The sequence below is a fragment of the Macaca thibetana genome, chromosome 9 (assembly GCF_024542745.1).
Source record: "Macaca thibetana thibetana isolate TM-01 chromosome 9, ASM2454274v1, whole genome shotgun sequence".
NCBI classification, from domain to species: Eukaryota; Metazoa; Chordata; class Mammalia; order Primates; family Cercopithecidae; genus Macaca; species Macaca thibetana.
Genome location: NC_065586.1, coordinates 112,990,241 through 113,014,598, shown reverse-complemented (window position 1 = coordinate 113,014,598; position 24,358 = coordinate 112,990,241). Strand labels below are relative to the sequence as shown.

Genomic DNA, 24,358 nt, shown 5'->3' with positions numbered 1-24,358 from the left:
GGGTAGAGAGACATGCATGAATTCAGGAACTATTTAGGGAGGTAAAATTCACAGGACTCTGGTTCACTGGAGATAGAGATATACAGGACAATGATTAGATGGGACTGGAGGGAGAAGGGCCCTCCCATTGAGCAGAGCCAGCAAGTGGCTAGATGCACTGGAGTCGGCTTGGTGTGCACCCACAGTGACAGCAAAGGCTTAAAACAAGGGGGCCAGATCTTGGTCCTCTGTGCCTGCTGTTCTAACTCCATAGCCTCCATGCAGATTCGGGGCAGATAGCTGCTGTGTTCCAGACTCTTCGAACACATGAGTAGCTCATTACCATGCATTGTGACAGCATTTTGCTTTAAATTCTGTTACTTTAAGGATTTAATGTCCCACTCCCTACCTCTACTCTGGCTGTGGTGTTTGAGTCATTTCTACCTCTCTCCCCTGAGCAGATTGTAAGCTCTTTGAGGGTTTACTCTTCTCGGCAGCATCCCCCTGCTTTCATGCATATTGAATGAATTGAAGTTTGGACTTCGTTTTTTGTCTCTTAGCAGGAATCTTGCAGCACCATTACAAATGAAAGCTGATTTTGTCTCTAAGAATTGGCTTTCTGTGCCTGCCTTCTGCAATCCTTTGGACTCTATTCCTCTGTACATTAATGGGGCTGTAAGGCAAATTCTGCATTGCACAGGCATTGCAGGATTCTAAAGCCGTTCCGCCTTTGGTGATTTGCTGGGCAGCCCTGCTCTTGGGTTACTGGCTGTTAGCGTTTCCTGATGCTATAATTTAAATTTTGTTGCAATTTTTTCGGGGGAGACAATTGGTATATCTTAGAGGATTGGGGGGAAATCGGAATAAAATGAATTTTCCTTCCAAGTAAATCACATCATCAAAAGAAAAATTATTCTAAAATTTTTTAACCCCCAATTTTAGGAACTATACAGTTTTTCTTACAAAAATGATATTTATTTATAATTCATGAAATGTGACAGTATTTTCTCACACATCCTTGGGCTACCGGATTGCTATTTTGGGATTCTAAGTAGAGTTACCAATATAGAAGTTGCTCTTGAGATTTTTAGACTGGAGCAACCCTAAAAATCATACAGCGTTGAATAATACATACTGTACTCACACGTGGCTGAAGCAGTACCCTCTTTCTATCTGGCAAGGCAGTTATTTATAGTGTCTTGTTAATAGGTCACACTGAAAAAATAGTTGTTGAGTGAATAAATCAATGATTAAATGCATGATGAATTAATGTCAGGCATCAAACATTGGAATTCTCTGTGACACTTTGGGGTTTGCATTTATAACATAGTGACTTGTCTCACATTCACTGTGTTTTCTTTCTTAGGTTAGCGTCTTACGATGGCTTTTAACTTACAGTTGATGAGGTTTTCAGAGTTTATAAGTGGGGGAACGTTTACTCCTTACTTATGGCTCTAAAAAACTTCACTGTAAAGAAAGACTGCAGAATATTTTATAGATAGTTTTAAGAATTGAATGTAAGAGATCATTACACTCTGGAGATAATAACTCTGATTTTGACAAGAATGTATTTATTAGGCCAGTTCTGGATTTCGAAAGTATGCCTACTGTTAATCATACATTCAGGTCATGAATTTGTTGGTATTTTCTTACTTTGCTGTGCCTTGATTTGCTAATCTGTAGAATGGGGATAATAGTACTTCCTATTTCACAGGATTGTTGTGAGAATTAGTGAGTCTCACAATGTGAAAAGTGTTTAGAGTAGTATCCATCACAGAAAATACTCAAAATGTTACCATGGAAAAACATGGAAAAGGTACTAGCCATCATGTGGGAGGGGCAAAGGGAATCCTCATCCCACAGGTTCTTGTGATTATTGTAGCTAAGGAAATTTCTTTAACTTTATGACCTGATGTCAGATTTGAACTTAATTCAACTATAAGGTATTCTTTAGAAATTTGGTACATCATGGTGGCATAAGATTTTTTTTTTAAATTACCTTAAAAAAAAAAAGTTAGTGAAATAGTAATCCTGTGGAATTTGGAAATTCATTTTTTTTTCTTTGAGGTAATAACAGAAGGTTTTATTTAGTAATCAGGTGATGGTTTTGTCTGTGGGTCTTTTTTTTTTTTTTTTTTAAAGGAACTAACTTATTTTTCAAGTGGATCTTAAAATTTAAGCCCCAGTTAATTACATGTAGCTTTCTGATCCAAGACTGACCTTGAAGCACTAACTCAAAGAGCATTTGATTTCATTTTCCTGTGGCAGTTCAATAACATTAGACCTGTTGTCTTCATTTGTCCCTTTTCTTTAATCTCCAGTATCCTGCATATTTCTATTGTCCCCTTGATTACATGCTTTTGTGAGACAATTACCAACTGTGTGATTGCAGAAAGAATTACAAAACATACCATGAGCTCTCTGTAGGTGATTCTTGCAGATTTATTAGAACTGCTTAATAGTTTAGAAGTTCATATAGATTGCTTTTTGCTAGGTCAAAAACAGGATCGGCAAGAGAGAAAGCTTGTGTGGCTAACCTCGCATTGCTCTTGTATTGCGCCTGAGTAGGGAATCTGATAAGAATGATTTCTTTTCCTTAAAACCAATTCAGCCTTTACATTTGAAAAAGACTGAGAAATTAAAGCCTGGTTTATAATCTGTACACAATACAGATAGTGGCACGTCTCTGAATTATCACTATGATTCTGGCAAGCAAATATAAGAAACTACTTTAAATTCCTGCTATGTTAGATGCTGTAGCAGATTTGAATGGTGTTGGCCATAATTCTCCATCTGTCTGCCTTAATTAGTTTTTGTATGGTGCATTTAATTGGGTTTCAGTCATTTCTTACAGAGTGCTAATCTGTTTGTAGGCGGTGTTCCTATTACCATGCAGCTCTTCCTAGACTCAAAATGGCAGACTTTCTGAAAAATCAAATGTTTTAAAAATGTATTTTCTATGGTGAAACCCCATCTCTACTAAAAATACAAAAATTAGCTGGGCATAGTGGCACGCGCCTATAATCCCAGCTACTCAAGAGGCTGAGGCAGGAGGATTGCTTGAACCTGGGAGTTGGAGGTTGCAGTGAGCCGAGATCGTGCCCTTGCACTCCAGCTCTGGGCAACAGGGCAAGACTCTATCTCAAAAAAAAAAAAAAAAAAAAAAAAAAAAGTATTTTCTAGATTCTCAGGAATAAATCCCACACCCATACCAGATGCTTGGATGGCAGATCTGGGTTTTGTCTCCCTGGGTTTTGAATAGGGTCAGCAAAAGCACTGTGTAGTTCACAACACATATGCAGATATTGAGTGAGTGAGTGAGTGAATGAAGGAATGAATGATTGAATAAATGAATGAATTTCTACCCATCATAATTTACTTATCTGTTCCTTTGTTGATGTTTGTGAACCATCAGAAGAAGCTGCCTAAGAAAATGCTGTTTAAGGGCACATGATTGATCAACCCACAGTTTAGTCATCTTTCATTTACTGGTAGATGAGTTCTAACTTTGGTGACCACGTTTCCCATGTTGCTTGGCAAAAGATACTTGTTTTGACTTCTGGATCTGAAAACTGTTGTTTAGATGTTAAGAGATTTTAATTCTCAGCATTTCAATGGCTTCTGAGGTTGACAATTCTCTTTGAAGTTAGGATGGTATCAGAAAATCTAGGTTATACAGTGAATATGGCAGTGATCCCTCTTTGTGGACTTGTAGAGATGAGGATAATGGAAACTTCTGGTCTCTCTTAGTTGCTCCCCTAGGCACTTACACAAGAGGAATGGCTACCCAGGGTTGAAATGGAGTCTGGCCTTGTAGCAGAAAAAGAAGCCATAATAAGGCCTCCTTATTGCAAAGCCTGATACTGGAGCTAATTGGCTTGGGGATGCAGTAGTGATTGCCTGCATTTAGAAGCCAGCCTTTTGGGGTTTAGTCATTTCTACTCAAATCATAAAGACATTAGTAGCCATTTAAAGCAGAAACTTCAGAAGCCAATAGTCAGTAGAGACTTGTTGAGCACCCACCATATTGCCAGGCAGTGTAGAGTCTATTAAAGACGGTAATTGGAAGGTCCCTATGAGATAAACTCAAATATGAAGGTTGCAGTGAGCTGGATGGAGGTAAACACAAGACCTAGAACTGCATTAATGGTGATAAATGTTCTGAAATGGTTCTGTGATTTTGCTCAAGCTATTCTACAAGAGAGACATTTCACTTTTCTGATCAACAGTTTAAGTTCACCTCAGTTACATTCATCCAATTGATACACATCTCCACCTCTTTTTTATTTATGTATTTTTTTTTTTGCAGCAAAGTAGTGGCAAGTTTAAACAAAAGATAGTTGAATTTTAAAATCAAATGTAATTACTTAATTGCAATTATTGCTACATGTGTTTTCTTTTAACAGTGACAATTTAAAAAGACTTGAGAAAGGTTTGCTTAAATGTTTCCTTTCCATATAATTCCTAAACAAAAGATGGCAATTTAAAAATAGATTTTATTTACTTGCTGTTTGTCTTTTGACTATAGACTTATTCCAACAAGAAAAACATCTATTTCATCTTTTTTTCCCCTAATGGATTTCTGGTAGTTGTTTCTTTTTTGGGCTGATTTCTTTGACATAGGATGTACAGTAAGTTGTAAAAACATCTTTGAGACAAAGATTATTTGAGATTAGGCACAAAGTTGGGATTTTAAAGACCTGGAAAAATGCTGACAAATGAACAAAGTCTACTTTGTTGACAGAGGCAAGACAATACTGACTTGGATCCAGGCTACAGATTTTTATAACTCTTATTTTTCTGATCAGATTTTTTTCTGTAAAAGTTTTTCCTTTAAATGTTGCTACCTGATAGCTATTAACTTTAGTAAATTTTTAGTGTTCTGCAACTGTGAATGAAAAATGACCATGATTAATCACATAGTGTAATTTTTCCAAGTCACCAAAAAATAGGAAGTAGCTGTTTTCTTGTAACATAAGAGGATTTATGTATGTGTTCTTTGAACAGCTGAAGAAGTCACAGATCTAAAGAGGCAAGCAGTTGAAGAGATGATGGATAGAATTAAAAAGGGAGTTCATCTTAGACCTGTTAATCAGACAGTCAGACCGAAGACAAAGGTATGGAGTGACTAAATGCTTTTTTCCCTGCTTGATATTTCCTTTTTTAAATGTACAGATTTGAAATTTGATGAAAACTGCATCAGGACTCACTGTCAAATCTTAGGATAAAGCTAATGTGTCACAAAAACTTTTACTTCCACATAAGCATGTTTCAGGAGGATCCATGGTGAACCTAAATCAGTATAAAATGGAAGCCATGTTCTTTTGGGGGTGCTGTCATCTCATTACGAGAGACAGTGATATGAACTGTTACACCAAACAAATAACAATGATCACATCCTTTCTTTTGATTCCTGATTCTTCTGTGTGATTCTACTGATTATCTACTATGCGCCAGATACTGTTTTAGGCACGGGGGATAAAGTAGTGAACAAAATAGGCAAACACCCTCGCCTTTCTGAGGCTTCTATTATAGTGGACGGAATCGCATAATAACAGCAGAACAAAACCAGGACAACTTTGGGGAAAATAGTGAGACTTATATGATTGTTTTCATTAATTTCACAAATGTTTTCCAAGTCACTTCAAGGAGAAAAGCTCTCTTCTAAACTAGACCACAGCGAGTGCTCCAGGATCTGTGGAGGCGCTTAGAATCCCTTTCATGATGTTTCCCCTGCCTTTGTTTGTATATCTGTTACATTTCAATAAGCCCAATAATAGTTTTAAACATTTTTCTTGAAAAATATTCTTTCTCCTCTCTAATTAGGTATGAACTGACCGGTTCTTTCTCTTCTTCCACTTCCCCTTCTTCCTTCCCCTTCTTCACTAACCTTTATGGTTTGGTTATTTCTCCCTCTCGAGGCTGCCCTGCCTCAACTGCGTGAACGTCCCCCAGTGTTATGACTGTTCAGTACACATTCTGAGGGGTTTGTCTTTTTTCTTTCTTTCTTTCTTTTTTCTTTTAGACGGAGTCTCACTCTGTCACCAGGCTAGAGTGCAGTGGCACAATCTCGGCTCACTGCAACCTCTGCCTCCTGTGTTCAAGCGATTCTTCTGCCGCTGCCTCCCAAATAGCTGGGACTACAGGCGCCCGCCACCAAGCCCAGCTAATTTTTATATTTTTAGTAGAGACGGGGTTTCACCATGTTGGCCAGGATGGTCTCGATCTCTTGACCTCGTGATCTGTCCGCCTTGGCCTCCCAAAGTGTTGGGATTACAGGCGTGAGCCACCGTGCCTGGCCTCTGATGGGTTTTCTAAGTTGCCACTTTGTCACAGGCAGGCAAAATAGCCATGTAAGGCGAGAGGGGCTATAGTGTGGGCTGTACGTGGGAAAGGATTGGAAAGAGGAAAAGAATACTCAACTCCAAGAGTAAATTTACATCTAAGGAAACAGAAGCTTCAGCCAACCACGTAAAATAGTTCAGTCTTGTGCCAATGATCTGAAAGCAGTTTTCTAAGTAAAGGATGAAATGTAAAAGTGGAGGAGAAGCTGAGTGTGTAGAATGATCTGGCACAGCTGGCCCAGTGCTGGTGTCTGGCAAGAGAGTGAAGAGCAGAGCTGTTGGAGTTGGGCCCTGGCACTGTCACCCAGCTTCCCCACACTTCTTCTCTTCAAGATGGGGACAGCACCTGTCTTATCTGACACATGGGGTTGTTGTCAAGATCAAATGGAATAAAGTGTGAAAATACTTTAAAATGCAAGGTCTGAGTGCCACCTTTGAAAAAGAATCCATTTTTATGACTTTCATATCACCACTAATTATGGAAAGAATAAGCAAAACCAAACTATTTACTAGAGAAAAACGCAATGCCATAAAGAAGCAAAATTAGTTTCGAAAGAAAAAGGTTGAAAACTTCTTAAATCATAAACAATGTTCCATACATACTTTCATTTTCAGAATATCACTTTGTGCTTTTTCTTTCTTCCCATGACTCTTCCTGCAGTTACACATTATTTAATGTCAATTCAAACTCTGGGAAGCAACTGAGCAAGGATCAGTGGACGACTGGGTTTTCTTGCTGGTAATCTTAAACTGTGCAGATATAGTGCTGAATGACCTGGTCAATAACCTTTAAAACAGATGGTCGCTGCATGCTTGAGGACAGACGTCTTCCCCTAGTACCATCAGGGCTCTCCTGAAATGTCACAGATGGTGACATTTTGTGGTCCAGGGTGCAAAAGGCTTGTGCAGTCAGAGGGCAGCCTGAGTGGCATGGCAGCACTTTCGGGTATGCCTAAAGGCAGGGCATTTGTTTGAACGTCACAGCTTATCACCTGAAGGGTTGACCTGCAGAAGTCAAGCCTGCCTTGAGAATATTAATTTAACCGCTTATTTTCTAAATTCCTTTGGTGGTGGTGTTGGTGCCAGTGTGGTTGAAATTAGTGTCTTAGTGCTTATTGACTGGCACTAAGGGCATGTGTATTTCACAGAAAATCTGCGCTATGAGAGCTGAATGCCTTAGCTTTGCACATGAGCAGCAAACCTCTCTCTCTCTTACTTCTCTGTTTTTAAAATTTGAAGTAGGATCTTATTTTTAGATTCTGTTTTTGAGAGGAAAGGATTATAGGTTGCTGTTGATTCACTCTCATTTTTTGATGAGAGAGAATATAACCTTACCTATTCTCCAGGAATAAGAGGCTCAAGGGGTTCCTTTCACTGTGTCTGGCAAGTTTCCCCTTCATCTCTATCCTTCGTGAAAGGAAGTGGTACGAGGGAGAGCAGAAGTCTTTTCTGAACTTACTTTTCATGAGGTTCTCATGCGAAATTTTCCCTCCATTAATTAGTTGAGTGATCTACAGAGATCGTTAGGTATTGTGGGGCAGGCAAATCATACCCAGAATTTTACTTCAAATCGTTTTGTCCGTGGTATGGCCAGAAGAGAGCTGAGCTTGTAATCAACACACCTAACTCAAATACTACCTTGCTCAAGCCTGACTTTCCCTCCAAGATGAGTGATTGGACTGCCCCTCCTCTGAGGTCTGGCACTGCTCTGGCAGCCAGCCATGCTAACTTTCTCCTGTAGCCAGGTGCTTTGCTGGACCCTGCTCTCTGGACTCTGTCCTCTTGGGAAATTCTTACATGCCAGGCCCCTGTAAGCTGACCTCCTCCCATAGCTTGTGGAGCTGAGAGAGAGGGTTTCTGCCCTGTGGCTTGCTTCTGCTCTGCACTGCCTTCTTCCTAGTCCCTGCCTGCTGGCAGAGTCCAGCAATGCCAGTGGAGAACAGTTTACTGTAAGAAGCTCTGAATAATTTGGAATCAGACCTTTGAAATCTGATGTTTACCAAATCTTCTCTATGATAATAATCAAGAGGTAACAATATGGTATTTAGAAGAGGGTAGCTTGTCTCCTTTCGCTTTGAATATAACTTCTTTTTTGTTTAACTGCTACTTGAGAGCGCTAACATGGCTAGTATTTTTTCCTAACCTTAAGACATAGACCTAATTTAAAAATATACATAGTCATATATATTACCAATATAAGGCTACTAATACTTTGCCATGTAAAAATCATTGTTTAGTATCTTAAAACTGAATTACTCAGTAATTTTTCTTTCTTTTTAAAATTATAGCCAGAATCTTCTAAAGGCTGCGAAAGTGCAGTGGATGAACTAAAAGGAATACTGGTAAGAATAGATTTCGGTTTATTGTTTAATGGGGAAATGAAAGGAGAGTATTTTAAAATCTGTTTTTTTGTGAGTTGTTTGTGGTGTGTTTTATTCCCATTTACAATTAGCCTCGTCTTTGGCCAGTTTGATTGTGCTTACAGACTGCTCTATCACATATGTTAATAATGTATCAAATAACACTGTGCTGTTTTTATTCTAAAAGAGTGGTTACACTTTCACCAAAGTCATGGTTTCCTGTTCTTGCCCTCCAATCCTGGCATCACAGCTTGAAGATGAAGTGTCTGGCCATATGTAAGGATCCGTACATGTTGATGAAAAACAGAAATACAATAGATGAATAATGCTTTACTTTGAAGCCTAAAAGGAGAATCCTAAATGTGAAGCTAAGCGCCTCCCCAAATATCTTCGTAACAGGGTCACAGTCTGCCTTTCCTCACAGTCGAAACAATTATTTGATGATAAATTGAGGAATAAAATAAGAGGCCCTTTTTTATGTTACTAATTTTATTTTCTGACGGTTGGAGAGCATGCTTTGTGTCCCTTTCTAGTCATATTTTTGCTTTTCAAACTGTGAGCTTTTGCCGTGGAATCAGCGGCTACTGCACTCTCCAGCCATTGCTGTCAGAGACAGATGCCTCACTTAGAAAATGTTTCAGATATTAAGAGCTCTATTCTCAGATCCTGTTTCAGTCCCAATCCCAGTTATTATGCACAGTAAGTCAACAAACATGGGGGCGGAGGTACAGGACTGAATACTCGCATGTTTGTTGTTGCTGTGCTAATTATGCATTGCATGTAGACATCCACATAATTGTGGTAAACAGGATTATTTTCATCAAGCATGTCTTTAAACAGTAGACTTAACCCAGAATGGCTTAATTAGTTTGCTTTAGTTTTAAGTGAGTGGGATTAGCACTGAAGAGAGGTGTATCACTGGCTAACAGTGGTGGCCTACCTACAGAATAATGTATTAAAGCCATTGAAAAAGCGTGTGGTGATTATCTAATGGATTCTTTGATCAGAAAAGTCTGTTATTCAGTGTTCTATTAAGGAGACCTCCCTATGACAGTCTCTTTTGTTATGTTTGTGTTATAATGCTAATTCATATTCATAAAGATGTCCCCTGGGGCACGGTTCTGGTCAACAGTGAAAGAGTAGACTATACTGAGTTTGACTTTTTAAAAATTAGGTTAATTTTGAAAATCAGACATTTCTATGAGGTACATATGATAATATTTGATTAGCCAAGATATCCCATTCTCTGAGAATGCTGGATGGTAGCAAGTTTACTGAATTACAGCATTACTCTTAAATACCTTATTCACCATAATTTTGTGCCACTTCAAGGAGAGAAATTCGTGAAATAATTTATAAATTATAAAAAAGTTTAAGACATCTTTTTTAATGCAAATTGCCCCCATCCTTCTTGCCTTGGATCTATCTTTAGATCTCACCGCCTTACCTGGCATTAATGTATCACTAGGAGTTACTACTCTGACAACATTATTTCTTTACCTTAAGTTTTTTTAAAAGTAGAACTCATGATTCTCTCCCCTACTCTTTGCCAAGTGGCAGTTCTCCTCTTCCCCCATAGAAGTTTCTTTGAGGGAGGATGGACTATTTGTAATTCCCTGTCACCTGGAGCCTATAAACCACACACATTCTTATAAAAAAGAGAAAAAGAAAGCTCCTAGCTCAACGTGCCAGACATTTGGGTCTTTGGTGGTGCTTGTTGCTGAAGTTCAGACTAGTTCGATTATTGAAGTTAGTACCCTGTAAAACACATGGTGCCAACCTCACAATCAAGGCATGTAAGAAACAATTAAGATGAACACAAAAAGCCTGCATTTTGTGTACTGAAAAACACAAGCACTGGGTACCAGGGGTTGTCAAGAAACCAAGAAACACTGGGTTTGGTTCTATTGTGGAACAGAACCAGAAAGAAGCTCAGTGTGGGTTATTTTTTGATGAAATGGAATGTGACCCAAGTTGTAAGACTTAGTGATTTGGCCTTCTGCTAAGTTAGCCCACAGGTAGAAAACAAGTCTCTGGTTTGGGGGAGTTTCAAAGCCCTATTCTATTTTCTGAGTTGAACAATTTTCAAGCCAGTTTTTAATGTCTCAGTATTGACAGACCTCCTTTTTCCAAACCTACTTCCACTTAAGTTTTAAAGCTGGGTATTTTGTAGATAAAAATATGTATAGTCCATTTCTCATAGTCACAGAAGGTTTTGAGGTTTAGGAAATGAAACCTTTTGAGTCACCCTAGTTACTTAAAAAGCCACTCTAAGTGACAGTGGTGATTTCTGAAGAATAGATTGATACAAATCAAAATTCTCTTCTCAATTTCGGTTGGCTGTAAATCAAAGAACTAAAATCAACTTTTAAAAAATTATATGGGTCTTTTTCAGACATCTTCAGTTTTCCAAAATACCCAGAAGTTTTTGAATAGTTAATTTTGCCTGACAATTAGATTAGTCAGTATTATGAACATTTGACTAGCGTGGGGCCTAAGATTGTTAAATGATCACAGTGGTTTGAAGTAGGAAAAGAGTATTGGTTTCGGACTTGGGAAATCTAAGTGCTAGATCCAGCCCTATCAATGACTTATTGTGGGACCTGTCCCTAGACCCTGAGGCTCACTGAGTTTGAATTCTCTTTTCTATAAAGTGAAGGAATTATATGTACCACAGTTTCTCAGTTAATTTCTGATTCTCAAATTTTGTTTCTAATATAAAGAGATAACTAAAATAGTCTTGGTATTTTATTAGCTGAGTTCTTCATCATTTCAGTTGAGAGTCATGCAGAAACCTTTCTTTCCTCCACAATTGCCCTTGTATTGAAAGTTTACTCATATATTAGCTGAAGCCACCACATCCATCAGTAAATGGAGAAAGAAGTTGGGGATTCAAGGGTTAGAACATGAAAATGGATACCTTCAGTAATCAGGTATGATGAGAGAGTAGCTTACCACAGTCAAGAATTTGAGGAAATAATGCCATTATCCAAATAAAAAGCTAGAAAATATTGTGAAAGAGACATTCATCAATAAAAGATATCCTTGAAAGGTATGTATGTATATACGAACACACACATTATAAGTTTTCCTTGAATTAAATCAAGCCATTGAGAAAAATTACACAGTGTCCTTGCTATTGAAACAATGTAGTAGTTTTACAACTTATTTTAGTAGTGATGACCTTATGTTTTTCAAAAATATTTTTTTTACAAATTAGATAGTCAGTATTATGAACATTTGACTAGAAGATTGTTAAATGATCACAGTGGTTTGAAGTAGGAAAAGAGTATTGGTTTCGGAAAAAAGTGCTAGATCCAGCCCTATCAATGACTTATTGTGGGACCTGTCCCTAGACAGGCTCTGTTTACAAATGATAGAGATGGTAAGTTTTAAAAAATTATCAATACAAATGATATGGGAATAGTAGTTGTAGTACTTTTTTCAAATGTAAAGTGGCTATGGTTCTATTTTCTGTATCTTGTCAGTATCGGTCACACCTCACGGTGTGACTCTTCTACACGTAGAAGCATATCAGCAATGTTAAAGAAACAAACCAGATTTTAATGATAAAATAAGCCATTAAAGTGTTACATGTGATGTGATAGTCCTTTTAATGTATTTAATGAATTTTCACAATAAATGAAAAGCAAAAAGAGATACTTCTAGGGAAAAAAATTGTATGCCTGATTAAAATATGAGCCTTATTTAAGTCTTCTGCAAACCAGTTGATTAGGCAGCTGACAGCAAAATAATATGATCTCCTAATCTTGTTACGTCAGTGTCTTCCCTGACAACGGGTTACTTTTCTATAACTTTAAGCAGTTGGGGAAAAACTTCCCTAAACAAAATAACATAACCTCTGTTATATGAGATTTGTAGCCATTTGATTTTATAAGCACCTTTTTTTTGGTTTGTTTTATTTTATAGGCTAAAGAAGAAACAAGGGTTACCATTTTTAGCCACTAGAGTTCTTAGAACCCTTCAGGGAGTTGGCAGGCAGGGAGGGAGCGGGATCAAGGCAAATCTTTAGTGAGTTCAGACATTACAGAGGCTGGGAAGGTTTTTAGCCTTGGTGGGCAAAAGCTGCCTTTTGGCTCTGGCGTGAAGTCTGGCAAGTTACACCAGACCTGAGGTTCTTATTTCCTCTGATCAAAAGATTATGGTTCTCCTGCCTTCCCCTCCCTCCACTGCCTCCCAAGTATGTGGCACAGTTGAGGAGGACCATTTCAAAGAAATAATGGGCATCTCTTATGAAAGACTTGTTGATGTATTAAATCCTTATATATACTGAGAAATACGTCCCCCAGTGTTCTGTACAGACACTTGACTAGTAATGGAGATGGAAAACCATAGCTCTCACTCTGTAACATACTTCTCGGAGGAGCCAGAGCAGGGAAACATGGATCTTTCTCTGTCTTCTTGAAAGCCAGTATCAGTTTCAGCAGGAGTACAGATTTATAGCATCTCTTGTTTCCCTCAGTGTCTTCTGGGCCCTGAATATTACATTAACTGTCCCCTGTGTTAGGAATGTGGAGTTAAGATGCCGACCCTTGCTTGCCTCTCTGTATGATTATAACTTTCCTTTCATACTGAAGTCAAGATGTGCTCAGTGCAGCCCTTCTTTGGGTCGGCCCCTGGAGAGCATTATGTGCCTCCTTTGACAGCTACGACGCCACGGACATCAGGTGTGCAGCCAGGGTCACCCTCTGAAGGATCAGTCACACATTTTTCAGTGCCGCTGTGATTTCAGTTTAGTAGCTTGTGGCTGCCATATAAACATATCCTTCTAAGGTGAGTTTAATATATCAATTCTCTTCTCCACCCAGTCAACACACATCAGTCTTAATCGTCGATATGCAGGTACCTTCCCACTGATGAATTTCACACAGTCACCTCTTCCAGAAGTGTTCTTGTACTGTTCTTCGGAAACAAAAGCTAGTATTTACACCATCAGTAGCATCTTCTTAAATGATCCAACACTGTCTTGTTGAAAATGTGCGCATTTAAAAAATATTAATATATAGCAAATTCATTTTGTTTCATAATTCCATTCAAATTCTGGTAATGTTTTCATGGTTTGATTTTTATATTCTTTTGTATATTGTATTAAGACATTAACCTTTTTGTTTTTGTTTTGTTTTCACTTTAGGGGACACTTAACAAATCCACTAGTTCAAGAAGCTTAAAATCCCTTGACCCTGAAAACAGTGAAACTGAGTTAGAAAGGATTTTGCGTCGCAGAAAGGTGACAGCAGAAGCAGATAGCAGTAGTAAGCCGGTTTGAATTCTCCACAGTCCTTCTCTTCATCTCTGAAACATCTTCTTCTAAGTCTCTTTTAACATGAAACAAGCTTTTAAAAATTATTATTAAAATATTTATTTTTAATATGAGTGAGAAGTATGGGATGGGTAAAGATATTTATGGATATCTCATAAGAACTCTTAGATATTTTTATTTATTGGTATGTTTATTTATTTGTAGGTAACCAGGCATTTATAGATCTGCTTTGTTTAATGCAAGATGCCCTTGTGTAAAGACATTCAGGAAGAGTTTTGGCAACAATATAGCATCAAATACAGGCTCTGGAGCCAGACCGCCCAAGTTTGAGGCCTAGTTCTCTTGTATACTAGCTGGTTGCCCTTAAGCAAATTACTCAACCTCTTTGTGCCTCAGTTTCTTCATCTATAAAATAAGAATAATAAAAGCACTGCTTCATAGGATTATTCTAAAGATTAAGTCAATATGTGAAAAATGCTTAGCAATGTGCATGGCACGAAATAAGCACACAATAATTAGTAGTTGCAGTAGAAATTACACATCAGTTACAAATGCAAGAAAATCATCCTTACTCTTTGTATCCCTTTAGCTTAATGTGCCTACTTGTGAACTGAGTGACTGGGAAATTCCAGCTCTGTCACCGACAATAATGTACCTACCATCTGAGCAAATCTCGAGCTCACAGTTTGTATTTGTGTGACATTAGGTCTGTATTAGGCCTCAAAATATTTCCCAGAACTGTGCGTGTCTTCAGTGGTTTCATCAGCTCGGTCATGGGAATTAATGGAAACCTTTATGAGATTTCCCTTTGTGGCCAGGTGAGAACCGACTTCAAAAAACTACCTTAAAGTAAAATTAATCAGCAACCACGGCTAATGGGCTGAGGCTTCTAGATTGAGTTCAGTCAGCTTCAAGTAGTCTATCATAATAGTTTAAATCTGGAAAATACTGAGTCACATTGACCAAATTTAAGTAGCTAGAATATTAAAGATGGGTTTTTGAACATCAAGTTCTAATGTTCAGAGAGAGATTTACTCAGACAATTGAGTAAATTGATTCCTCGAACCCAAAGTGGCTTAATACCAACCAAACTTCTGTTATAAAAAGAGGAAACTTTTGTTTTCTTCTTTAAAAAAAAAAATCAGCCATTCAGTTTTTCGGTTGGTTTGGAGGTTCTATTATTAAAATCTTACAAAGATTCTCCCCGCCACTGTGCCCCCCAAAACAACTACCTCAGGAAAATTAAGGGGGTGCCACAGCATTTTTTTCTTAGGATGGCTTTGCGAGTATTATGCAGCCTCCACGTAACATATAATCGTTATTCATTTTGTGACTTAATCAGTGCTTGAGTCATCCTTTACATCATTTCAGCCTTAAAGTGCTCATGTAAACATTGCTATTTTTAAGGACTTTGTTGATGTGCCATTTTAGTGCTCTGTCGTTCACATTTTGTGTTTTGCCACTGGCTTTTTTGTTCCTCCAGAAACATTCTTACTTCACTCACAAATTTGGTCAAAATGTGCAACACTCACATTTCAGAGTTAGTTTTCAATGGAAGAAGTGAGCAGAGGTTTTTATTTCAGTTAATACGGAAATTTGAATATTTCAGAGTACAGAAAGGAACACATTTCGTGTACATGGTGGGAATCTTTCATTTTATGTATTATATTCCACCAATATACAAATATTTGTATTATTTTAGGGCAGTTAGAATAGAAAATACATATTCAGTAGAACCGTTAATAAATGAATAGAAAAATGAGAACTCATTGGTGAGGTAGAGAGCAAATACACGCTAAGAGAGTGACTTGTAATTGAGTAGAAATTTCCTTTGAGTTTCCTAATAGCCAAAGCAAAAGAAAAAAAAGGAAGGAAACAAACTTACAGACTCTTATCATCTAAAAAAGAAATCATACCATTTTTTAGGTGGTAAAAACATTTTTCTGTTATCAAACTAGAGGTGGCTTTTACCATGTGAGTATTTTTACAAAGGCTGTGGAGCGACAAATAAAAATTCCAGGGGGGAACCTAAGGAAGAAAGTAAAGCCTCAGAGCTGCATGGGGGGAGTCAGGTGACAGAGGTGAGGAGTTGGATAGGTTGGTGTCTCAGGTACTTGAATCTCTGGGGTGATTTTCTTCTGCCCACAAAGGCTTATGGGAAAGTAAATGTGAGGTCACCAGTAGAGAAAGGAAACGTCAGAAGAGAGACAGCCTGAGAGTTTGCAGAGCTAAGATCTCAGGTTAATGGTTATCTTCCCCAGGGACAAAGGATGTTGTACCCTTTTCCTTAGGATTTTTCTTATGCATCTAACCGATGCTCCCTTGTTTTACCTAGCCTTGTGGCCTACCAAACTAACATTTCAAAGAGCGGCAAGTGCCTCTTGGAGAACATTGGGCGGCTTAAACAGGATACAGTAATAATAATCTTAAACAGTGTACATTTTTTAAAATGTCTCTTTGTACACAAGAAAAATATAAGAGCTGTAGCTTAGCTCACTACTCTCCTTCCTTTTTGCAGAAAATGTGTTGGTGTATTCAGAAGCAGATCTTTCTTACAAGGACAGGTTGTTTAAAGCTACCTAGTGTTGTAGTCAATGCTTATCCAAGGGCAGAATAGAGCTGATCAGAAGCAAATCTTGAATTCAGCTTCGTATTTATATTTTCAGGAACTCTAATATTAATTGATCTTTGTGTTCTGCCGTTCTCTCTTAACTGCCACAGCTCCATGCAACATGAGGCTTGACATAGCTGGGAGGAAAAGGCCTTTTTTTTTTTTTTTTTTTTTTTTCCCCCCCGCTCTGAGACAAAGTCTTTCTCTGTCACCCAGGCTGGAGTGTAGTGGCGTGATCTCGGCTCACTGCAACCTCTGCCTCCCGAGTTCAAGCGATTCTTTTGCCTCAGCCTCCCATGTAGCTGGGATTATAGGCGCCCACCATCACACCCGGCTGATTTTTGTATTTTTAGTAGAGACAGGGTTTCACCATGTTGACCAGGTTGGTCTCTGACTCCTGACCTCAGGTGATCTGCCCACCTCAGCCTCCCAAAGTGCTGGGATTGCAGCATGAACCACCACGCCCAGCCGAAAAAGGCCTTTTAAATCAAAATATCCAATAATGTCCAAACTTGTCTGCCTAGAGAGTATAGGTGAATTAAATAGGGAAGATAGAAACTAATGCTTTGTAAACTGGGGCTTCCACTAGAACAGAGAGGTCCTGTGTCACCTGCATAGAGCAAGGCTCAGAGAGGTGTCCAACAGAATGGGTTCACAAGTTTTTAGTCTCTCTTAGGTAGGTTTTTCAAATTAGACCTTCATTTTTAGAGTTGATATGTTACACTGTTATATTGAATACATCAGGCACATTAAATCGAAATGTAAGAATAGCATTCCAGAGCTTAATACCAGTAGTCAGGGATTAGCTAGCATTTTGGATTATACCCACTAGTACTTTCCATCTTAAGATGATCTGACATTTGTTAGGGATAGACACTCAAGAGACACCCAAGTTTTGTGCTTTTCTTACTGGCACATTTCAAGGTTATCCTCTCACTTTATTTCTAGAAATAGTCATTTAATTTGCATATTTGTGACTTATGTCATAAATCTCTTTGTTTTAAAAACATTTTCCTTCTGAAGTTTCAAGAAGTACTTACTAGAATCATGCTTTGAGGAAAGCTGACTAGGATAGAATCTTTCCACCTAAAATTAGGGACTGGCTTCAATGCCCAGAATTTTTAGATTGATATGCCAATAATTCCAGTAACATGTTTTATTACTGTTTTTAAATCCTGTCCTAAAGAGCAGAAAAGTCCAAAAGGTAAATAGCCAAACTCTTTCCCACTTAATTTTTATAATTTTGTGTCTGTGTTTTAAGAGGAAATAAATCCACTTACTTCTCATTCACATTAAAATGAAAATGTTCATAAAAGCTGTTTAATGCTCAAGAAGCCTTCATGAGCCTTTTAGAAAGAGCCTTTTGACATTGTTCCGTTTTCTGTTTAAAATGCAGAGCTGAGTTTTGGGAAGAATTAACTCTTGAGAGGCGAAATGGTTCAAGTAGGGCTGTCAGAAAGCCATACTCTATGAGAGGAAAAGACTTTTCACAATTCCACTATTACTAAGGAACCTGGTCAGTGAGGGAATTGTGGCCTGGGATTTTGTGTTTTCTTAAAGGTTTGTGCGCAATTTCTCAGTGTGGTCCTGATAGATTGAAACGTACTAGTACCACCAAAGCAGAGCAGATTTCCAACAAGAACCTTTTCCAGCATGCTCTTGAAATTTTAACAAACGTGGCCTTTTCACTTCTTGAGGGATTTTCAGCTAATCTGTTTTTCAGTACCATATTAATAAGCATCATACAGAATTATTAAACTTGAGGTATGTGTTTGGTTTTAAGGTCCAACTGGGATATTAGCAACCTCAGAGTCCAAATCCATGCCAGTGTTGGGTTCTGTATCCAGTGTAACAAAAACAGCCTTGAACAAGAAAACTCTGGAGGCAGAATTCAACAGCCCGTCCCCCCCAACACCTGAGCCAGGTGAAGGGCCCCGTAAATTGGAAGGATGCACAAGTTCCAAGGTTACGTTTCAGTAAGTAACGATGCTCTTTACTAAGTGGTGTATAGAAGAATCTGTAAATGACTAACTTGTGTGTTTCTTTGATTTGTTTCTCTTTAGAGAGATTTTGATTTGGCTCGCCAATAAATTCTCTTCTTCTTTTCATTTGATGGGCCAGCTTTTCATTCTAGGCTCCTAGCTAAGAGATCTCATTCAGATCTAAAGCAAGTACCATGTACAAAGAGAATTACTTCCCCTAAACTGGTTTGGTAATCAGGTTCTTCTACACAAAGAATTGATCTGGATGATACAGACTCTGCATCAGGAGACACTTAATCAGTCTTCCAAGATTAAATACATAGATCATCCCTCTTAATGGATGAGCAGCCCAAGAAGATACTAGATCTTTCAGAGGCTACTTAGAAGGGCACGCTTTTACAACCTTCTTTTCTAGTCTTCAGTTAAAGATGTGCCTAATATTGCTCTATCCTGAAAATGAAAACATACGATGTAAAGAGTTATCTGTATAGACTTGCTTCAGAGTGGCACTTTGATTGTCAAAGAGTTAATCCTGCTATTGAATGCGTTTCAGACAGATCTAGTGGAGGATCAATTTGTTTTATAACAATGGCAGCTCTTTCTGAAATTAGTCTACAGTTTTGCTTTAGTTCTCTTGCCAGGATGTCAGCTAGTTTGTCACTTAAAGAAAAGGAAGAGGTGAGACAAATCAGATCAGCCAAATATTGTAATCATGGTTAATTAAACCTCTGATTTCCTGTCCTATCAAGAGAGAAAGAACCCCTTTTTTGTAACTCTAGCTGTCTTAGCTTAAAAGGTGAAACCTGGACAAATGAAGTTGAAATTCAATTTGGATCTATTTTTGCCCACTGATATTTTCTTCCTGTCTTGCATTCTCTCATTGCTACTATTAACTTTTTTTTCTCTTCTGGAATGAATGGCCTTCTTTGCTGATTTACAGTTTTATCTAATTTCACTGTGTTTAAAAGCACATTTTCTCCTGTAGTCATGTGTTTCCTTTCTTTTGACTAGAGTCATTTGAACAGTTCTAACAGAAAGATGATCTATATTCATTCTTCATCTTTCCTATTAAATTTGTTTAACACCTAATTTGACATCAACAATCTGGCTACATTTGAACCAATATCCCGACACAAAAGCAATTTGGCTGAGACAAGTTAGTTTCTGATAAATGCTTCAGTGTGTGTGTATAGATTTTTTTCCTTTACCATTTTACACAGATAATCTGAATCAGAAAATACTGCAACTCCTTCTTCCTTTTGTCTGCCTTTTGTTCTCCAAAAGTAAGTGGAAATTACATTTCCAAGTAAGGAAATGAAATAATTGCAGGCCCAAGGTCTGCAAAATGTGTGTTGAATTGACAGTGAAAAGGATCCATGTGTTGACAGACACAGTTGTTAGATGCCATAAAGGCGGATGTGAAGCTCAATTTATTTCTCATCTTGCTTGTTCAATGACTGCTTAAGAGACACATTCCAATTTAATTTATCTACTTAAAGCTCTAATACAAATACTGTGGACTGCTGTATTAACTTTTAAACTTTGTAACCTAATGCTCGATTATTTGGTTCTTGACATTCTTTAGCTAAATAAAATAACTGATGCTGTGTATTTTCATATTGACAGTAATTTATCAAATAAGAGCACCTTTCTGGAAAAATCTGTTTCTTAAGTATAATTAGACTATCCAGATTGAATCTGAGAATTCTGTGTATGTATAGGGTAATTATTTACCCAGACAGGCACACTTCATTCGTTTATGTTTAAACCTTTTAATGACTAAAAGAAGTTTAATTTAATTTAATTTAAGTTACATGTAAGCTTTAACAGTTTGTATCATTTGTCAGAATCCCCTGAAACTGGCCTAGCTTCCAGGAATGAGAAGGGTTATTTTCAGTGCTGTTTCTGGCTGGCTTTGACTAATAAGTACTCTATTATACTAACCACATTGTCTTACTTTATAGACTTGGCCTGTCAAAGCACTTTGAAGTCGGGTCAGCAATTAATAAGTAAAATATTTCCTTTGCTTTTAAAAACTGTCTTTGCATTCTAGTAGTTACACTTCTGTTTCGATCTGTGGCAACACCACCGTTAGTGTTTCAGGTGAGTGGCGCTATTGGCTTTTGACCTGAATCAAGGTCAAGGGAGGATGCCAATGACAGTTGGCTCTAATACAGACATTACTGCCCCAACATATGTATGCATGTGCGCTCTCTCTCTCTCTGTCTCTCTCTCTCTCACACACACACACACACACACACACACACACACACACACACCAGCCCCAGCCACTGTAACTTCCCTTCCCCCTCCCCTTTGGCCTCTTTGTCCCAGTACCACTTCACTCTAGGCCCTTTGCTGCTTGTCGTGGTCTTCTCTAAGAGCTGCATGGCTTACTCCCTCGCCTCCATGGATGTGTTGCTCAAATGTTATCTTCTTAATGAGGCCTACCCTGGCCACCCTATTCAAAATTGTAACTCCTCTTCCCTTAAGCTCTGATTCCCCCTTATCCTACCTCATTTCTCCCTAGAGCAGTTATCACCTTCTAACTTACTATATACTTTATTATATTTATTGTTTTATTTTTTTCTCTCCCCCACTGGAATGTAAGCTCCATGAGGGTAAGAATTTTTTCCTGTTTTGTCTATTGGTGTGTCTTACACACATGGAACGATTCCTGCCATATGGTAGGCTTTCAATAAATTCTTTTTGAATACATGAATGAATGAGCACATTTTCAGTATGACTAAAACAGTAGAATATCAACTCCAATACTCAATCAGCATTCTCCCATTATTCGACAGTCACATAGGCACATGAGCTTGATATTAGAGGTTTTTGTTGGTTGGCGGTTTGATTGAATTATTTGGTTTTAACACATTTTTTAAATGCCTGGAAACCATGTATATTCAGCTCAGTCTTGCATATCTTTTTTGCCATTGTACCTACTCCAAATTAAGTTACCAGAGACGACAGAATACCCAATTGTAAAAGAAAGATTCAGCTGCGCTCATTTGATTGGCCTCAGATGGGACAGGAAAGGTTTGAAAACTGCCAAGAAATGTTTTAAGTGTAAAGGTCAAGATGTTTTCTGCGTAAGATCTTCACTTAACCAGAAAATTAAATAACATCACACTCTACCTAGAAAGTTTTTTTTCTGTTAATAAATTCCTAAAATCAGCATATGTACAGATTCCATATAATTGAGTAACTCCTCTCTGGTAAATTCTAAAGTCAAAGATATACTGATTTATTTCCTAGGGACCTATAAGAAGGCAAGAAACACTTTTCATGCTTAATTATAAGGATTAATTAAAATTAATGTTCTTGTCACCAACATACGCAAAGCAAGGGTTTTTTGTTTTGTTTTTAAGAAAAAAGAAGAAAAAGAAAGGAAAAGATAATCAGGGCTTGGGAAAGCCTAATTTATTCTGCTTCTATTTTAATAATAGCTTCAAAATGTGTCCTGTTAATTATTTCTAATAAGTATATACCATCTAATCCTAGTATCTTAAATCTCACAGTGAATGTGAATGTTATAAATTCCAATTGGTTATAATTTAGATCAGAATTATGTTCATCATGTCCCTTTATGCTATAAGAGGTAAAGGGCTGGCCAGGCACATTAAGTGCAAACCTCATTTTTGCTTTCATGCTCTTTCTGTTGATTAAGATTAAATCTGATAATGTTAAAATATAGTAAGATATTTTATTCACTGATTCAGGCCAATGAATGGGTGGGAATCAAAGAGAGAAAATTCTAAATTATAGAATTTTTTTTTTTCTTTTTTTTTTTGAGAGATAGTCTTGCTGTCTCCCAGGCTGGAGTGCAATGGCATGATCTCGGCTCACTGCAACCTCAGCCACCCGAGTTCAAGCGATTCTCCTGCTCAGCCTTCCGAGTAGCTGGGATTACAGGCACCCGCCACCATGTCCAGCTAATTTTTGTAGTTTTGGTAGAGACAGGGTTTTACCATGTTGGTCAGGCTGATCTCGAACTCCTGACCTCAGGTGATCCACCCCGCCTCGACCTCCCAAAGTGCTGGAATTACAGGCGTCAGCCACCACGCCTGGCCTAAATTATAGAATTTTTAAAAGAAACTCTTTTACTTTCAGACAGCTATAATACCTGGCAATAGAATAATTAAGTGTTGCCCAGGGTCAGAAAAACAATGATTTGTATTTTAATCAATAAAAGCCTGTAGACAGGACAGGGAGTAACAAGGAAACAATGTAATTCATTTTCTAAGCCAGTGCCTGTCCACATATGCACAGGGTGGAAAGCAGCATCCAGTTATTTCCAAGACTCGAACTCTAAAATCAGACAGAGTAGGGTTCAGATCCTGGGTCTGCTGTTTAGGTATTTGTGACCCTGGGAAAGTTATATAATCTATGACTGAATTTCCTGGTGTGTAAATTGACGGTAGTAATGCCTGCCCTGTAGGATTGTCAAGTAAATTAGATCATCTAGGAAAAGCATTTCAATAAATTACTTTCCTATCTTATCTTACAATTATAATGCTGGGATAATGGATCATCAAGGAACCAAAGCTAAGACACTAGACCCCCTGGGTTTCTGACTGGGCCAGATGACTTGGACAAGTCGTTTAACCTCTCTGTGTTTTGTTTTCTTTTTGTTGTGTTTCTTCTAATCTAAAATCGAGGCAAGTAGGTTATGTACTGTACAGAGTCCCTTTCAGCTTTCAAATCCCAGTAATTCCTAGCAAATGTGTTCACTTGGTAAAGCTGTTCACAGTTAGGATAAGGAGTAAGAGGCACATACTTCCTAGTTACGTGTCTCTCATTGTAGTTTTTATAGAAAAACACAAACCCAGAAATGTAAAATAATTAATTTTTAAAATACATCCTCAGAACTGACAAGTCTAAATCAAAATGACTGACTTATCTTTTAGAGTAGTACTCTCAGGGGTCAGCCCTTCACTATTGCCCCAAGTGCTTTTAGAGGTTAGAAGTACCTGATCACAAGCCAGGCATGGTGGCTTACACCTATAATCCCAGCACTTTGGGAGGTTGAGGCAGGCGGATCACTTGAGGTCAGGAGTTTGAGACCAGCTGGGCCAACATGGCAAAACCCTATCTCTACTAAAAATACAAAAATTAGTCGGGCGTGGTGGCACATGCCTATAGTCCCAACTACTCGGGAGGCTGAGGCGGGAGAATGGTGTGAACCCGGGAGGCGGAGCTTGCAGTGAGCTGAGATCGCGCCACTGCACTCCAGCCTGTGCAACAGGGCGAGACTCCATCTCAAAAAAAGAAAAAGAAAATCCAGTATACGTCAGTGTGGGTCAGATTGCCTTCCATTTTAATCCTATGTGAGATATCTGAAACATGTTAACTCTTATCAACAGAATGCCTAAGTCTGATGTTCTTGGTTGATATAGGTATAATGGAAAAAGCATGTTGGGGGGAAATGCCAAGAAACTTCCATTCTGTGTGTGTGTGTGTTTTAAGTTAATACTTCTATTACTCTTTATCAGTGTATATTCGTAATAAAATAATATCCATCTAAGAGGAAATGTGCTGAAATTATAGTAGGCAGGATGTATATGTTAGTTATAGATGGAGGCTATCAGTAATGGAACCAGCTTCCAGTCTGGGGATGGAGGGTTTTGGAATTTGCTTTTGTGTTGTTGTCACTGTATTTCACTAACCTATATTAAGCCAGGTGCTTTTGTGTATTATTTTAATTCTCCCAAACTTATAGATTGGATATTATCCCCATTTTACAGATGAGAAAACTGAGGCTCAGTGAGGTAAACAACTTGCCCAAAATTACACTT

General features: G+C 38.1%; 1 protein-coding gene across 2 annotated transcripts in view; it reads left to right on the top strand.

Moving 5' to 3' along the window:
* The window catches only part of SHTN1 (shootin 1), a 905,549-nt gene that overhangs the window by 870,085 nt on the left and 11,106 nt on the right, over positions 1 to 24,358 (top strand). The window contains exons 14-17 of one of the 2 annotated variants that reach the window (XM_050803967.1): positions 4,987 to 5,096; positions 8,612 to 8,665; positions 13,836 to 13,956; positions 18,359 to 18,551. In XM_050803967.1, the coding sequence (XP_050659924.1) occupies positions 4,987 to 5,096; positions 8,612 to 8,665; positions 13,836 to 13,956; positions 18,359 to 18,551 (478 nt within the window). The remainder of the gene's footprint in view (positions 1 to 4,986; positions 5,097 to 8,611; positions 8,666 to 13,835; positions 13,957 to 18,358; positions 18,552 to 24,358) is intronic. The other variant, XM_050803968.1, reaches the window with a different exon arrangement.